The 14,079-nt window shown below is 33.1% G+C and overlaps 1 protein-coding gene across 1 annotated transcript; it reads right to left on the bottom strand.

Annotated features, from left to right (window-relative positions):
• Positions 1 to 553: 553 nt before the first annotated feature.
• Positions 554 to 974, bottom strand: LOC127736990 (uncharacterized; the record flags this gene model as incomplete). Its single annotated transcript, XM_052247546.1, has 1 exon — positions 554 to 974. A coding segment is annotated over one exon (342 nt), but the record flags the coding sequence as incomplete, so codon positions are not given.
• Positions 975 to 14,079: the final 13,105 nt, after the last annotated feature.

The following is a 14,079-nucleotide window of genomic DNA, read 5'->3' as shown; positions in this document are numbered from 1 at the left end:
TCCACAATTTTCATATGTTTTATTACGAAAGGTAATGATAAGTTCTTTGATAGTAGTTAAGGAACTATATAGTTAAAAGCACTGAAAGATTATTTGAAGAACACTTACTAGAGGTCAAGATGAAACGATGTTTGTTTGATTTTTTCTGTGTAGTTTAGGTAACCAGTACATAGTAAGGACCTTCAAATGTAATTACGTCATACCACCACCACATTGTTGGTTGCTTTGTTGGCCGGTACGAACACAAACCGCTCTGCGAGTCCTTGAAGTTTGTTTGTTATTCGAGAAATAGTCGTATTATGTAAGATAATCAAGAGATATTTTATCAGATTTTTCCCATTTACAATACAAAATCTTTAACTTTATTTGGCCTTTTAATTTGTTTGATTCGAGCGTCACTGATGAGTCTTTTGTAGACGACACGCGCGCCTGGTGTACAAAATTTTAAGGTTGATATCTATGATGAGTGCATGTTACTTCTAAAATGCTTAGAACCCTATGACAATTTCATGAAAAGACAATGTTTTATCTACTAAATTATTTACATTTCAGACTACAACCATGTTACCAAATTATCAATACATCTTGTTCGTATTTGTTTGTGTAACTAAAATGTCGTACAGTCAAATTTATTACTCTGGCCAAGCGGGTATAGGTGGAAGACCAGGAAGACCTGGGCGCCCAGGTAGAGGCGGGGGACAAGGAGGTGGAGGTGGGGGTGGAGGTGGTGGTGGTGTTGGTGGCGGACTTGATGGAGAACCAGGAAGACCAGGTGGATACAATTGGTGGTATTCTGATGGTGGAAATGGTGGTAAAGGAGGTTGGTATGGTGGAGGAGGAGGAGGAAACGGTGGGGATGGAGGTTGGTATGGTGGTGGCGGTGGAGGAGGAGTCGCAGGAGGGAACGGTGGGGATGGAGGTTGGTATGGCGGCGGTGGAGGCACAGGAGGAGGTGGTGGTGATGGAGGTTGGTATTATGGTGGTGGAGGAGGCACTGGAGGACCTGGTGGTGATGGTGGTTGGTATGGAGGTACAGGAGGAAGAGGTGGGGCTGGCGGTTTTGATGGAATGCCAGGAGAACCAGGTGGAAATTATTACTGGGATAGGTACGAGCCGGATACGTTTTGGTATGATTATGAAGTTGGAAATCCATCAGGATCTCCCGGCAAACCTGGTAAACCTGGAAAACCTGGCAGATCACCAAAAAGTAGGCGTAATAAACAGAGGAAATCTGGTACTAGAAGGTTTATTTTAAAATCTGAAACTGGAGCAGGAGGAGGAGGCGCTAATGGCGACGGACATGCATTTGCAATGGTTGATGGAAAATTCATGGGAACACGAAATGGTGATGGACTTGTTTTTCTAGAACCTAGTGGAGTCAATAGTAATTCTGGTAACCCAGGTAATCCTGGCGCTCCGGCAGGAGGTCCGCCCAACCGAGGTGCTCCAGGTCGAAAAGCAAATGAAAATAGCCTACGAAAATCGGCTGGCAGACATATTCCTAAACGTGATGGAAAGGCTGTTAAAATGCCTTAGAGAATATATGATCTCAAGAATATGAAAACCGTTTTGTAGGTAATATATATATATATATATATATATATAACTGCATGTAAAATTTTTAATTCGATAAAAGTGTATTGCTTATAATGTTTTAAGAATATGGTCGTAAAGGATAGTGAAAAAAATTTATTTCGCTTAATAATATTATGACTGAAATCAAAACTATTAACATCAAGTATTTTAGATTTACATATTGTAAATCCCGCTTTATTTGAAAAGAGTCAGTGTACGAGTTTTCAACTCATATATACCAAAGTCATCAAATACATTTTTTGCATACTAGTATTCAAACAGCAGAACTTTGTTTAATTATGTACTATTTTAAGTTCATTTTGTTATAAACTGATATTAAATTATTGTAACCTTGGTATCTTCACTCTCATTTTATTTATTTTCAGATTGTATCTGCTACATCCTTTGAACTGGTATTAGACAAAGTACTAGAAGAATCTTCGTCAGTCTGCACGAAGCTTTAATTTACCATCATATTTCGATATGATAAAGACGATATATGTAGTTTACTGAATTATTTTTTTAATTTTTTTTCTTGTAAATCATAAACTTGTACAGCACACTGAATTGTGTTTTAACCTAATCGTAGGTCACCGCCATGGGGGATGACTTTCCATTTTGAAGAAAAAGAGGCAATTCTCGGCCTTCATTTATCTCATTCTGTACCACTGGCTATTTGTTTAGGCAACGAGTCATCACAAATATTTGAGAGTAATTTATAATTAATCGGGCAAAAAATCAGCAAAAAAGAGATAATATTTTTATATTTTACAAATTTAAGTCAATATCTTTAAGTCGCCAAATCGCCTTTACACATGTTTAACAAGTACAAGAGTCTGAAAAATGTACACCAATATTCAATATATATATATATACATCTACTTATTTTTTATTCGTTGTTGTTGTTGGTCTTTGTACGTCTATATTTTGTAATTCCTATTATCCTTTAATGCAATACACTGACGGAGATGACATGTCTACAATATGTGAATTTAAAGTACGTAAAGTGGTAGGCAGCTAATCCTGCACATAATAGACTGTGTAAGAAACAAAGCAATGCTATACTTTCACGGGTATTTAAAATCCCATATTTTCAAAGATGATGTTCTTATTTCCGTTAAAACTTATGATAACCAACCCTCCCATTTACCCTTACATGAATTCAAACTTCAGCGTTGACCCCGTTCACACTTGGACATTTAGATCGATTTAAACTAGATCGGTTCACTTTTATAGAACGATTTTAAAGCCCAATGTGAACGCTTTGAATCGATCTTTAATCGGTCTAAACTAAAACACCAAAAGAGGTAGTTTAGTTTGAATCGATCTAAAGTGAACCGATCTAACTTTATATGTGAACGCAGAGATCGATCTATAAAACTAGTACGATTGAATCGAAAATAATTTGTGCGCATGCATGGCGGAAAAATCACACGTGCAATTTATTACAAATGATGGATGAACAACATAAACATGATAAAAGTGCTGAAAAATTAACGAAAACTATACGAACAGCAGTATCAAAATTTGAACTTGTAATTCAAGTGAAACACTTAATTCATCCATTATTTTTTTTTGCAAGCGTGTGTATCAAGTTAATATTTCTATTTATACATGTTATACACAGTGTTTACAATCCCCCCCCCCCGGTAATTAGGTCAGATCGATTGCATTTTTACTTGTAGTGTGAACGCAAGTGGTTCAGATTAGACCGATAGATGTCGTTAGGATTAAGATAATGTGAACGCTAACTGGTTATATTTCGATCGATTTAAATTTAGATCGATTAAAAAAAATGCTAGCGTGAACGGGGTCTTTGTCTATGTAATTTTGATGGAAAACTCTCACTATTTTACACTTTAGCTATTTTTAAGCATGTTACCGTCTATTTACATAATTTTGTACTAATTTCGGGTAAATGCATGACAAATCTAAGGATGAGTATTAGCCACAGGCACCTGTCTCTGTAAAAAAAATACTTTCCCTTAAAACGAGGAAACGGCTGTAAACAAACAAATCTTTGAAATGAAAACAACACTTTATGCGTCCGAATTTCTTTTCGTGATTTAACATCGCTGGTAACGCCCAAACCTTAACATTTGAATGCCAATGTAACGTGAGATTTATGGTCAAAAGAGACATAAAAATAATAGCCAAATTCATCTAAGATTTTGCCTGAGAGAGTTGGAACCCTTATGTTCTTGATAATTCTTAATTTATAAACGTTTTGGAAACTTCGAAGTTTAGATATGATCTCTATGGCCATGTGATTACAGGGGATTTCAACATCGTTCAAGATAGAGAGGTTATAAAGTGTCTGGAAAAAGGACCAAAATATCGTCCACAGTCGAAAATGAATTAGAAAGAGTGTGGTAAGATTATTAATGAAGCACTTTCATTCTATTGTAAAAATAACTGTGAACCGTAGAAATCTGAAATAATTTCACTTGATTCCTATTTAGATTAATGTCTGAATATTGTGGATATTCGCCAGTCACATTTAGAAAATAATTTAGTTCAAGTACTCACAAAGCGTTGTGTTTGTACCAGCCGGTAAAGCAGCCAACAATCTGGCAGTGGTATGGCGTAAAGTATAGCGTCGGAAGTCCTTAATAATGAAATTATACATTCTTCTACATCAAAGGCCGTGCGTTCCACAGAGAGTCATAAAGTAAATAATCATGTCACTACCACAGCTCAACTTAACCTCTGAAAATTTTAAAGTCCCTACTCTGTATTGGCTTCCTAAACTGCACAAAAAAAAAACCGTTCAAATTTCGTTTCATCTTAGCATCTATTAAGTGTCATACGAATAATCTTTCTGTTCTCTTAACTAGTTCCCTTACTTCTACAAAGAACTTGTTTGGATGTTATGGATAAATAAACGTGCTTTTGATGGTCCGTTCAATACGGTTGACGGTTATGATTTTTCGACTCTGTACATGTACTTCACTACCACACAATTTTTAAACAGAAGTTCTCTTATTTTATTTAAATGGTCCTTTGAAAAATCTGGTCGTAGATTTATTTGCTGCAACTCATATAAAGCGTACTTCTGTAATGAAAAAGGGAAATATGCTAGATATTATATAATACTTACTGGAAAGCAACGAAATAATTAAAGCTGTAAATGTTGCCCTTTAATAGCAGACTTGTTCCTATATCGTTATGAATCACAGTTTATGGCCAAACTCAACTATATTTGGATATTTCTATTTCACTAGGGAAACTCTATACTAAACTTTACGACAAAAGAGACGATTTTTCGTTCCCAATTGTTAGTTTTCCATTTTTGGACGGTGATGTTCCTTTGGCCCTTTCTTACTGTGTGTATATTTCACAACGTGTTCCCTATGCGCGTGCCTGTAGTCGTGTTTTCTATTTCAGTATTTTACGTAATTTAAGTATAACTTGTAAATTATTATCAGGGATTTCGTTACCACAAATTAATTAAAACCTTTATCAGATTATTTCAAAGCTACAAAGGTTTGAAAGTTTGGCTGTTCCAGTAGAATTCTTATTAAAAACGGGATATCACATCTAGATTTTTAAGTGATGTTGTTTATAAAGCCCGTAAATTTAGACATGATCCATGTAAACTAATTGATCTTTTGAATGAAATTATTCTTAAAGGTTACCAATTGAACACAGTAATAAAATGTTAAAATATTGCTTTATCGGTACTGACATTGATTTTGTTTACGAAAAAATAAAACATAACTAAATATATATTGCTATATATGTACAGTTATGTAACTTATGATATTTCATCTTGGTTAGGGGACGGTTGAGCGTTCACAAACATGTTTAACTCCGCCACATTCTTTATGTGCTTGTCCCAAGTCAGGAGCCTATAGTTCAGTGGTTGTCTTTGGTTCATGTCTGTCATTGTTTTTCGTAGATTGTTTTTTTTATAAACTAGACCGTTAGTTTTCTCGTTTGGATTGTTTCACATTCTTTAAGTCGGGGACTTTTATTGCCGACACTACGGTATGGTATTTCCTAATTGTTGAAGGCCGTATGATGGCATGTAGTCCTTACTACCACTTCATTTTAACTCTGGCATTCATACCACATCTCTTCATTTTTATATGAATGTTATAAATCATAGTATAACACTGCTCTGCTTCTATAGGCAAAGGTTTGTTGAAATCTAACATTGAAGTAATAATCAAATGATTTTTAAAAGTATTTACTATAAGTATAGTAAAGAAAGTATTACCATAAGAGCGTGAATAGTGGTAAATTGCGTATTTGTTTCCGGAAAAGTCTCAAAATTTTTAATAGGATGAAGTTTTGAGAAATTTCTGGCGAATGAGCAAATAGTTCGCATATGGTTTGGAAAGGAGGTGAGGTCAAATGAATATTTTTAAATTAAAATTTCCAAAAGGTCGTAAATACAGTACCATTTGTAGGGAATAATTATTATAGCTATTTGCAGGATATTACTTGACTAGCCACAAAAGCAGCATCGTTATAGATAACTCAAGCGCCCCTTTCGCTTAGGTACAAATGAAATCTACCATTTCCTGTATTCATAAAGAAGAAAATGAGATATTTGATATAGTATAGGTAAATTAAATTGAGTAGTCTTCCTTTAATAACCGTTTGAATATTTATTAGAATTATTTGTTCACTGTTGTGAATTATTTGTTCACATTGTCAGATAACAACATAATCAATGGAAACCCAAGCCAATATTCTATAAATTTTACGTAAATACAAAATTGTTTTCATCTTCAAAAGAAGTCAAAAGAAGTCACTGAAACAAATGTTCTTAATGGTGTCTTCAAGCAGTAGTCATCTCTTTAAAACCGACACCATCATGACTTGAATTGCCGTTACGGTAATATCAGATTCACGGATATGTTCTATTTTGTCACCAAATACGACTGATGGCTGCTAAAATTAAGGTTGCAACTCTTTAAGGCAAGCTTTTGGTCATTCGTGTGCATCTGATGACGGTTGTATCAAAAACACATCTTGTGAGCACGGACCTTTTTAACTTGACACGAAGGATCCCGGGATTGTTGGAGCAAGAAAAACATCCGCGTTCATCCTTATTTGTGGAGTTTGTTTTAGTTTAATGTAGTTTGTGTGTTTTTTCCGTTGAGCATGGTGTTGTCTGTTAACGTTATGCTTCGACATTTCGATTTTTAATTTGAGATTGTTTTTATTGTATCGTTTTGTTCTTTATTTAGAGACTGGGTCAGTCAAACTAACAAGGAAATACACAACTGTCACGGGTTAGAGGGAGGCTTTGGCGCCAACAAACTAGTTCAAACCCGCCACATTTTCCATGTGCCTGTCCCAAGTCAGGAGCCTGTAATTCAGTGGTTGTCGTTTGTTGCTGAATATCATATTTTCCCCCGGTCATTATCTAGTACATAAATCAGGCGTTTTGATTATTTTACATTTGTCATTTCGGGGCCTTTTATAGCTGACTTTGCGGTATGGGTTTATCTCATTGTTGAAGGTGACTTTCTACGTCATTTGGTCTCTTGTAGAGAGTTGTGTAATCGGCAATCATACAACATCTTCTTACTTTATAAAATAATGAAGCTTTTTAAACAGAGAAAATAAAAATTAAAAAAAAAAAGAATACTTAGAGGCAGATATAATGAAAATCACAAGATACCTATAATAACATATTTCCATGTTAATCGATATTGCAAATTTTTGGCATCCCTTCCTGTCGACATCATTATCTAGATTTCAGTACATCAGCACCGAAACGATGGATGATCTACACACCGTATGACAGAAAGGTATATACGTTCGATCGTGCACCGCTGTTTACTTGAAGAGCTTGTGAGGAATTTAGTATTTAATTTCATTTTCACTTAAAAATTCGTGAATTGACCAGAGTTTTGTTTAGCAATTTTCAGGTGTATAGTGGTTCATCATGCAATAAAGTTCTTGTTTTTAATCACGAACATTACATAATAGTTTGTAAAAAGTGATTCTTTGACGTTTTTTTCAATTAATATAGGCAATATCGCATTTTCACCAATCAGGAGAGATTGTATTTAGGTAACGAATATTCGATTAATAAGCGTTTTAATTTACATGAACAAACACATTGCAATTCCCTGTCCGTTACCGTTTTATCTAAAAATGCATATTGAATAAAGGACGGTAGTTTTTCCATCCATATGCAACAACACTAACATTTTCTAAATTTACCACTTTTATATTAGAATTAAGTCTTTATAATTATTCAGTTTTAGAATTTAAGTCAAATTGTGGCATGACCATCTTCGAGCGGAACTTTGTTTAAAGTTTCCAAGACCACCGATATTTTGCATCAAATTTATGAAAATTTGCAAGCCTTTTTCAGTTACTATCAAGAAAAGATTTCTCTGTGTTTCATATTGTAAATTTACACGCTGCAGTTATTCATTGATAAATAAAAATATATATATTATACCCTTACATCCAATCACAGCGCAGTTGACTTCCTTCACCTACCTTGGGTACACAAAAGGCCAAACTAAAGCCGGGAAAATGTAATACTACTTTGTTTCCATACAGCGTGGAGAAATGAACTTTATTTAAAGGGAAACTCCGCAAAAAAATGAAAAATTGATATTTTGTTCTTTAAGCATAAAAAACCACATGTTCATAAATAAAAAACTTTTATTCTCTATGTAAAGAGATCAAAATCGATTTTTGAAATTCACAAAAGTTCTCGACATATCGCCATCTTGTCGGCATGTTCGATCTAAAAAGTCACGTGATATCTATAAACCACAAAGAACAAAAAGAATGGGGGATTTACCGACCGTGCGTTAAAAACTCCCATCATCAATTGGGGATTACAGTAGACGGTTATTCAGTGTCAAATGTCTTGTCAAGAGTACGGTTGTTCTGTCAGACAAGGTTATGACAAAAGTCTACATAGTTTTCCCAATCCCACAAAAAAAGAAAGAATTGTATCAGACATGGTTGTAAAACCTTAAACTAACAGCAAATAGTTGCATCTATAGCAAGCACAAGTTGGTGTGTGAAGACCATTTTGAACAATATTGTTTCGAGGGAGATTCGATGGTAAAAATCCTTTTTTAATAACAAAAAAAAAATTATAGATTTGATGAGGAAGAACAGTTTCAATTATAAGAAAGACAAATGCAGTGTTCTTGTAACAATCACTGATTTACAGAAGATTCATTAGTATGCCTCTTTTATATAAAGTGCATTGATTTGTATAAAGAATAGTTCCGTATTTAGACAAGATAATTTTTCAATTAATAAAGTTATACGATATGAAATAACATTTTTTTAATTATGATATTTAACGGCTATTGACAAGGAGCAATGTTAGGAAGAGGTTTTAGCTGGGACATAATATGTGGATATAGTATAATATTCCCAGGTTATAGATATGTAAATATCGAAATATCGGACATCTCAATTTTTTTATTAAAAGTGTTTTTTTTTAACTAATCTTTAAATTATATCAAATTGATACGGGATCTATTCGGAACGGTCACTTATAAAGACACTTAGCTTTACAGTTAAATGTGTGACTCTATCTGGTATGTTCGGTGAATTTTTTTTAGGTTTTTTTCTTTATTTACGTTATCTTATTATATATATTTTTTGGCTTCCTCCCGAATTGATAATAGGTATGTCAGAATTATTGATAGATGTCGTGTCAGAGCGACACATTCAGTTAGGTATTCCAAGGACGTATATTAGATACACGTTCCTGGGTATTCCAGTGACATCCTGTCAACTAAAAATTCGTATTACACAATTATATAATACAGGTTCATGCATGGCCTCTTTATTGAGGTACCCGGTGTGCACAGGTAACATTTATTGAACCATATATTGGTGTCTAACGTTGTTTATCTTGTGTGTGTTTGAAATTATAATTCCACCTTTTAATGAATGATGTTCTGATAATAATTTTATCCACTTTTTTTGCTGATAACAAGGATTTGTATAGAAATCCTTGCTGATAATAAGTTTTAAAAAAATTATAAACATGACCTTTGAACATTTGAAATGAATATTGTTTTGTCATGATTCTGGACCATATTTTTGAGAAAAAAAAAATTTTCACGCAAATACAAGCTTTTGTCGATTGGCAAACATGCAGATATATAAAGTAATGCAGCACTTATAGTCACTATCAATATTAATACATTGAAGATAAGAGAGCCCCTTATATGTCTATTGTCTCTATCTTTATAAGGATTAGGACGACATGGGAAAAAGGAGCGGAGATAGAGTGGCATAGTGAAAAAAAAATAACCGAATAGAGAACAATATAGAGAATGATCGACGAAAAGCGAAATAGTTATTGTGAAGGAGCGGAGATAAAGAGAGGCATAGTGAAAAAAAAAATGTTTGCTTGACAAAGTTATTGCTCGCTTTGATATTTTTACAACAAAATCACACATCGTGTACCTAATTGGTATTCACCTGCACTAACTTGATGCTGGGAACAGTATATTAATATATATGTTCCTGCTTGATGTGTAAAGTTTCTGCATAGCATGGTTAAAAATAATTAGTATCCGTAATAGTTATACACCGAGGGATAGGTGTGTCTGGATGATTTATAAGAATTTTTGTTTTACATGAAACCCCACTAGTAACCTTACTTTGGCTATCTTCGTTCAAACTGACAAGTGAGTAGATTTTAAAAATGTCAAAGTTGCTGTTTTGCATATTCCCGTTAAATCCATGTGCTAATATGGATCAGCAGGTCAAGGTTGACCGTTTCATGATTCTTATTACAAAAAAAAATACATCATGCTCCTTGTATGTAGTTGTCAATATGGACGGGTATAAGACGGACTACATTTTGAGTCAAGCGTTGGATTTGGTAGAAGAGACTAAAGATAAAGGAAATATTATAACCCAAAGTACTTACCTGTATCAGTTTAATGAAGGTAATTATAAAATTGTATATGTTACGGTTTGAAAAAAAGACACCCCTCCCTATAATTATAACAAACATTCATGTTCGGACATACTGAGGGATAGGTGTGTCTGGATTAGAAACCCGACGACCCGACACGCTCAACATACAAAAATACAGATTGAACATTTAGGAACTCCCTTTTTGGGGGCAATCAAGAAGGGGGGGGGGGGGGTCCGGGAGTTTTAGATGCTTTAGAATAGAGACATATGACTGGGATCAAAAATTCTAACTTCAAGCAAAGGATTATTTAAAGGATTTTTTTTAATTCAAAACAGATGCTAAATATTTTTTTCGCTATTGGAATTTCCTAAAATGTGTTTTTCTAATATCTTGAAACAACTTGTAGTGAACACTATTTGTAATTTCTTGTGTTCATGCTATTTAAAAAAATAATCAATTTCTATTGTTATGAATAACAATGGATTGTGTTTACGGGATGTAGAAGCAGGGTTTTCCAGAAACCCCGCTCGTCACACCCTGTGGTCAAAATCCATTGTTATTCGTAACAATAGATCTATTCAATTTACACTTGTTTCAGAAATAGAAACTGTGAAGTATAACAATAGAACTGGGGTGTAACATTTGTTATATCGTAGTGTCACGGTGTTACTTTGTTAAATTTATTTAGTTTGTTAATGATTGTGTAAATAAGAATAAATCTGTATAAAAACTTCATACCATTTTAGTGATTGCCTATAGGCGTTTGATTATTGTTACATTTAAGATATATATATATATTTAGAACCTTTCATACATCTTAAAGTAAAAGATGTGTGTCCGAGTTAAACGACACAAGAACCCTGTAATACTAGTACGAGAGTATAGCATGTAAAAATTCCTACTCAATATGGTTGTATTGGAAATCTTTTCATACAGATTGACAACTCATGGTCCGACATGCATGTAATATTTGCCACATGACGCTCATAGTTCTTTCTACAATCATCATCTTATTCATTAAATATTGCTGTAAACATCGATGGTTCACACCCAAACAAAATGGGAGTAATATACCTTCAGATCTTTTCCGTGGTATACACTTGTGAAATATATAGACGAAATTCGGTATTGAAGTGAATCTACATCTCACAAACACAATTTTTGCATTACGATTTTGAGTGAACACCCACCAAACCAATACAAACGTATGGCAAGATATAACCATGCAGGCATTTAGTTTTCGTCAGACACAAGATAAATAATCACTCTCATAAACGTATATATGCATGCAGTTTCAAATATCAAGAACAAGCGATCGATGTCTATAGATCATTGTTAAGTCCGTTTACTAACTGTTCAGAGTCAGACATGTCAATAGTTCATTCTTGGAACCTTCATATACCCCATCCGACGATGGGAACTCTTTCTGGTAGTGTTGACAACATAAGCTTGTTTATCTGTACAAGTGGTTGCATGGCCTCTCCTGCCCCAACAAACAAATACGCTACTAGTCTGCTATCTCTAGAGCTTATCCTCAATGGCGCATATACGTCAGGAAACTTACAAGTATACTAGTAAAGATTTTTTTCAAGAACAACGAGGTTGGGACGAACTGTTCTAAGATCGTCAATATCAGTAATACATTACTAAGATATGCCTTTAATTACAACTGTATTACTAATTTGGATTAATGACGGCTATCCTAAAAAAAATCCTCAAACAAATTAATGTATTAGCTTAGATTTATAATGTATGTATATTCATTAATGAAATAAACGATAATTGGTATTCTTTTCACAAATAATTTGTCTAAGTGATTGTCAAATGAATTTAACTATGTAAGAATGAAATGTTAATAAGAAAAAAAATCATGCATGTTGTACTGCTGTATTTTTTCAATTAAAAACTTTAAAATTGCGATAGTTTTACGATTGTTAGCATTTAAACATCGCCAGATTTAAATACAAGTTAAAGAATTCCGGTAAAGTAAATTAAACAGATGTGCAATGATTATTAATTGGGAAATGTAACATTTAATTTTTAAGATTAAAAGTACTATTCTTTTAACTTCATATCTTAACTTTATGCTAATTGCATAGAACGTAACCGAAAATTGTTCCATTTTAATATTGTAACACTTCCGGAATTAAAAAGTTGAATGTTAATTTTCAATTAATTTATACAATTTATTTATTGTTTCTCTATTGTCATCGGGTATTTCATCTGGGTATATTAAACACGCTATACTCTTTCTGTTTACCATTCAAAATGACAATATTCACACCTGTGTTCGCTTGAATTCACACCTGTGTACGCCTGAGGCTAAATTGCTGCAAGGTAAAGTTCAAACGAATTCTCCTCAAATCGAGAAATAAACAATGACTTTACAAAATAATATACAAACTCTGTTCACAAATATTTTGCATTGAAATGGTAATCAAAGTTATAACGGTAAATAAAACTTAAAATATTTTCAGTTCAATATCAGTAAAAATGTTCTATAGATATTTTATGAAAAAATCTCAATAATTTATGAAATTTATTCGAAAATATTTATATTTAGATAACTTCATATAGGAAGTTTTATTCAATCATTACAAAACGGTACACACATATTCATTTTCTTTCATTCTTATATTGTGGTTATTAACTACGACCAACGGTCATCTGTGCGCTTTTAATTACGTAAAATTCTGATAAGCAATTAAGACTTTAACAGATTTTATTTTTTCCCATGATTCAACAAATCGGGTTAAAACGTCACAACCCAGTGACGTAGGTCAACCAAAAAAGTTACAAATACTTGATTTTCTCCGTTATTTATTTAGAAAGAATATAAATTTAAAACTTTGTGAATGTGTTTTTTTATGTTAAGATGAACATATTTAGATGATAAGTAAAAAATCGCGGACTTTCCCTTTAAAATGTATGTCAAGTTTTTTTTAGATAAAAACATTTACTAATCTATGTCATTCAATAAGTAAAGAAATGATAAGAATATGCTAATTTCCTTCCTTATGGTTACGACAAATAGGGTGTTTGATCGTAAATGTCGGGGTTCATACAAAATAATAATGGTCGGTTGAACTGTTTGATCTAAGGATATCGACATTATTTTAACAGAACATGACCAGTATAACCGCGTTTTGTTCTGCAATCATTGTTATGAAATGAAATGATGCTACCCTGTGTATATTCATAAGTTTTATAACTTATACTCTTGCCACAAACAAATGAAAAAAAAAATAATGAAGGCATAAATTCCTTCATTTTTTTGTTGCCCTTGAATTGAGTGCTTAATGGATTTACTTTTAAAAAAATCGGATTTTTTTAGGTAAAATATATTTTGTAAACAGCTGGTCACAAAAATAATGTCTTTTTCAATATTTTCTCTTTATACCTGTATACTATGCCAATTTATAACTAAAAAAAAAAAATCATTTCAGAGAGGATTTGCACGAAAAAAAAATAAATTTATACTTCTTTTGATAATTTTCTGAAATCAAAGTTCTTATCTTCACGAAATGGCAATTTATAGGGATTATTGTTCAATATTTTTGTATAAATGTATATGTACAAAGTCAAAGTGTGACGTCAAAATTAAAGCAGCAATGACAAATCATGAG

The sequence above is a fragment of the Mytilus californianus genome, unplaced genomic scaffold (genome assembly GCF_021869535.1).
Source record: "Mytilus californianus isolate M0D057914Y unplaced genomic scaffold, xbMytCali1.0.p SCAF_4, whole genome shotgun sequence".
NCBI classification, from domain to species: domain Eukaryota; kingdom Metazoa; phylum Mollusca; class Bivalvia; order Mytilida; family Mytilidae; genus Mytilus; species Mytilus californianus.
Note: the sequence above shows the minus strand (reverse complement) of the source record. Positions and strands in the feature narration are given on the sequence as shown.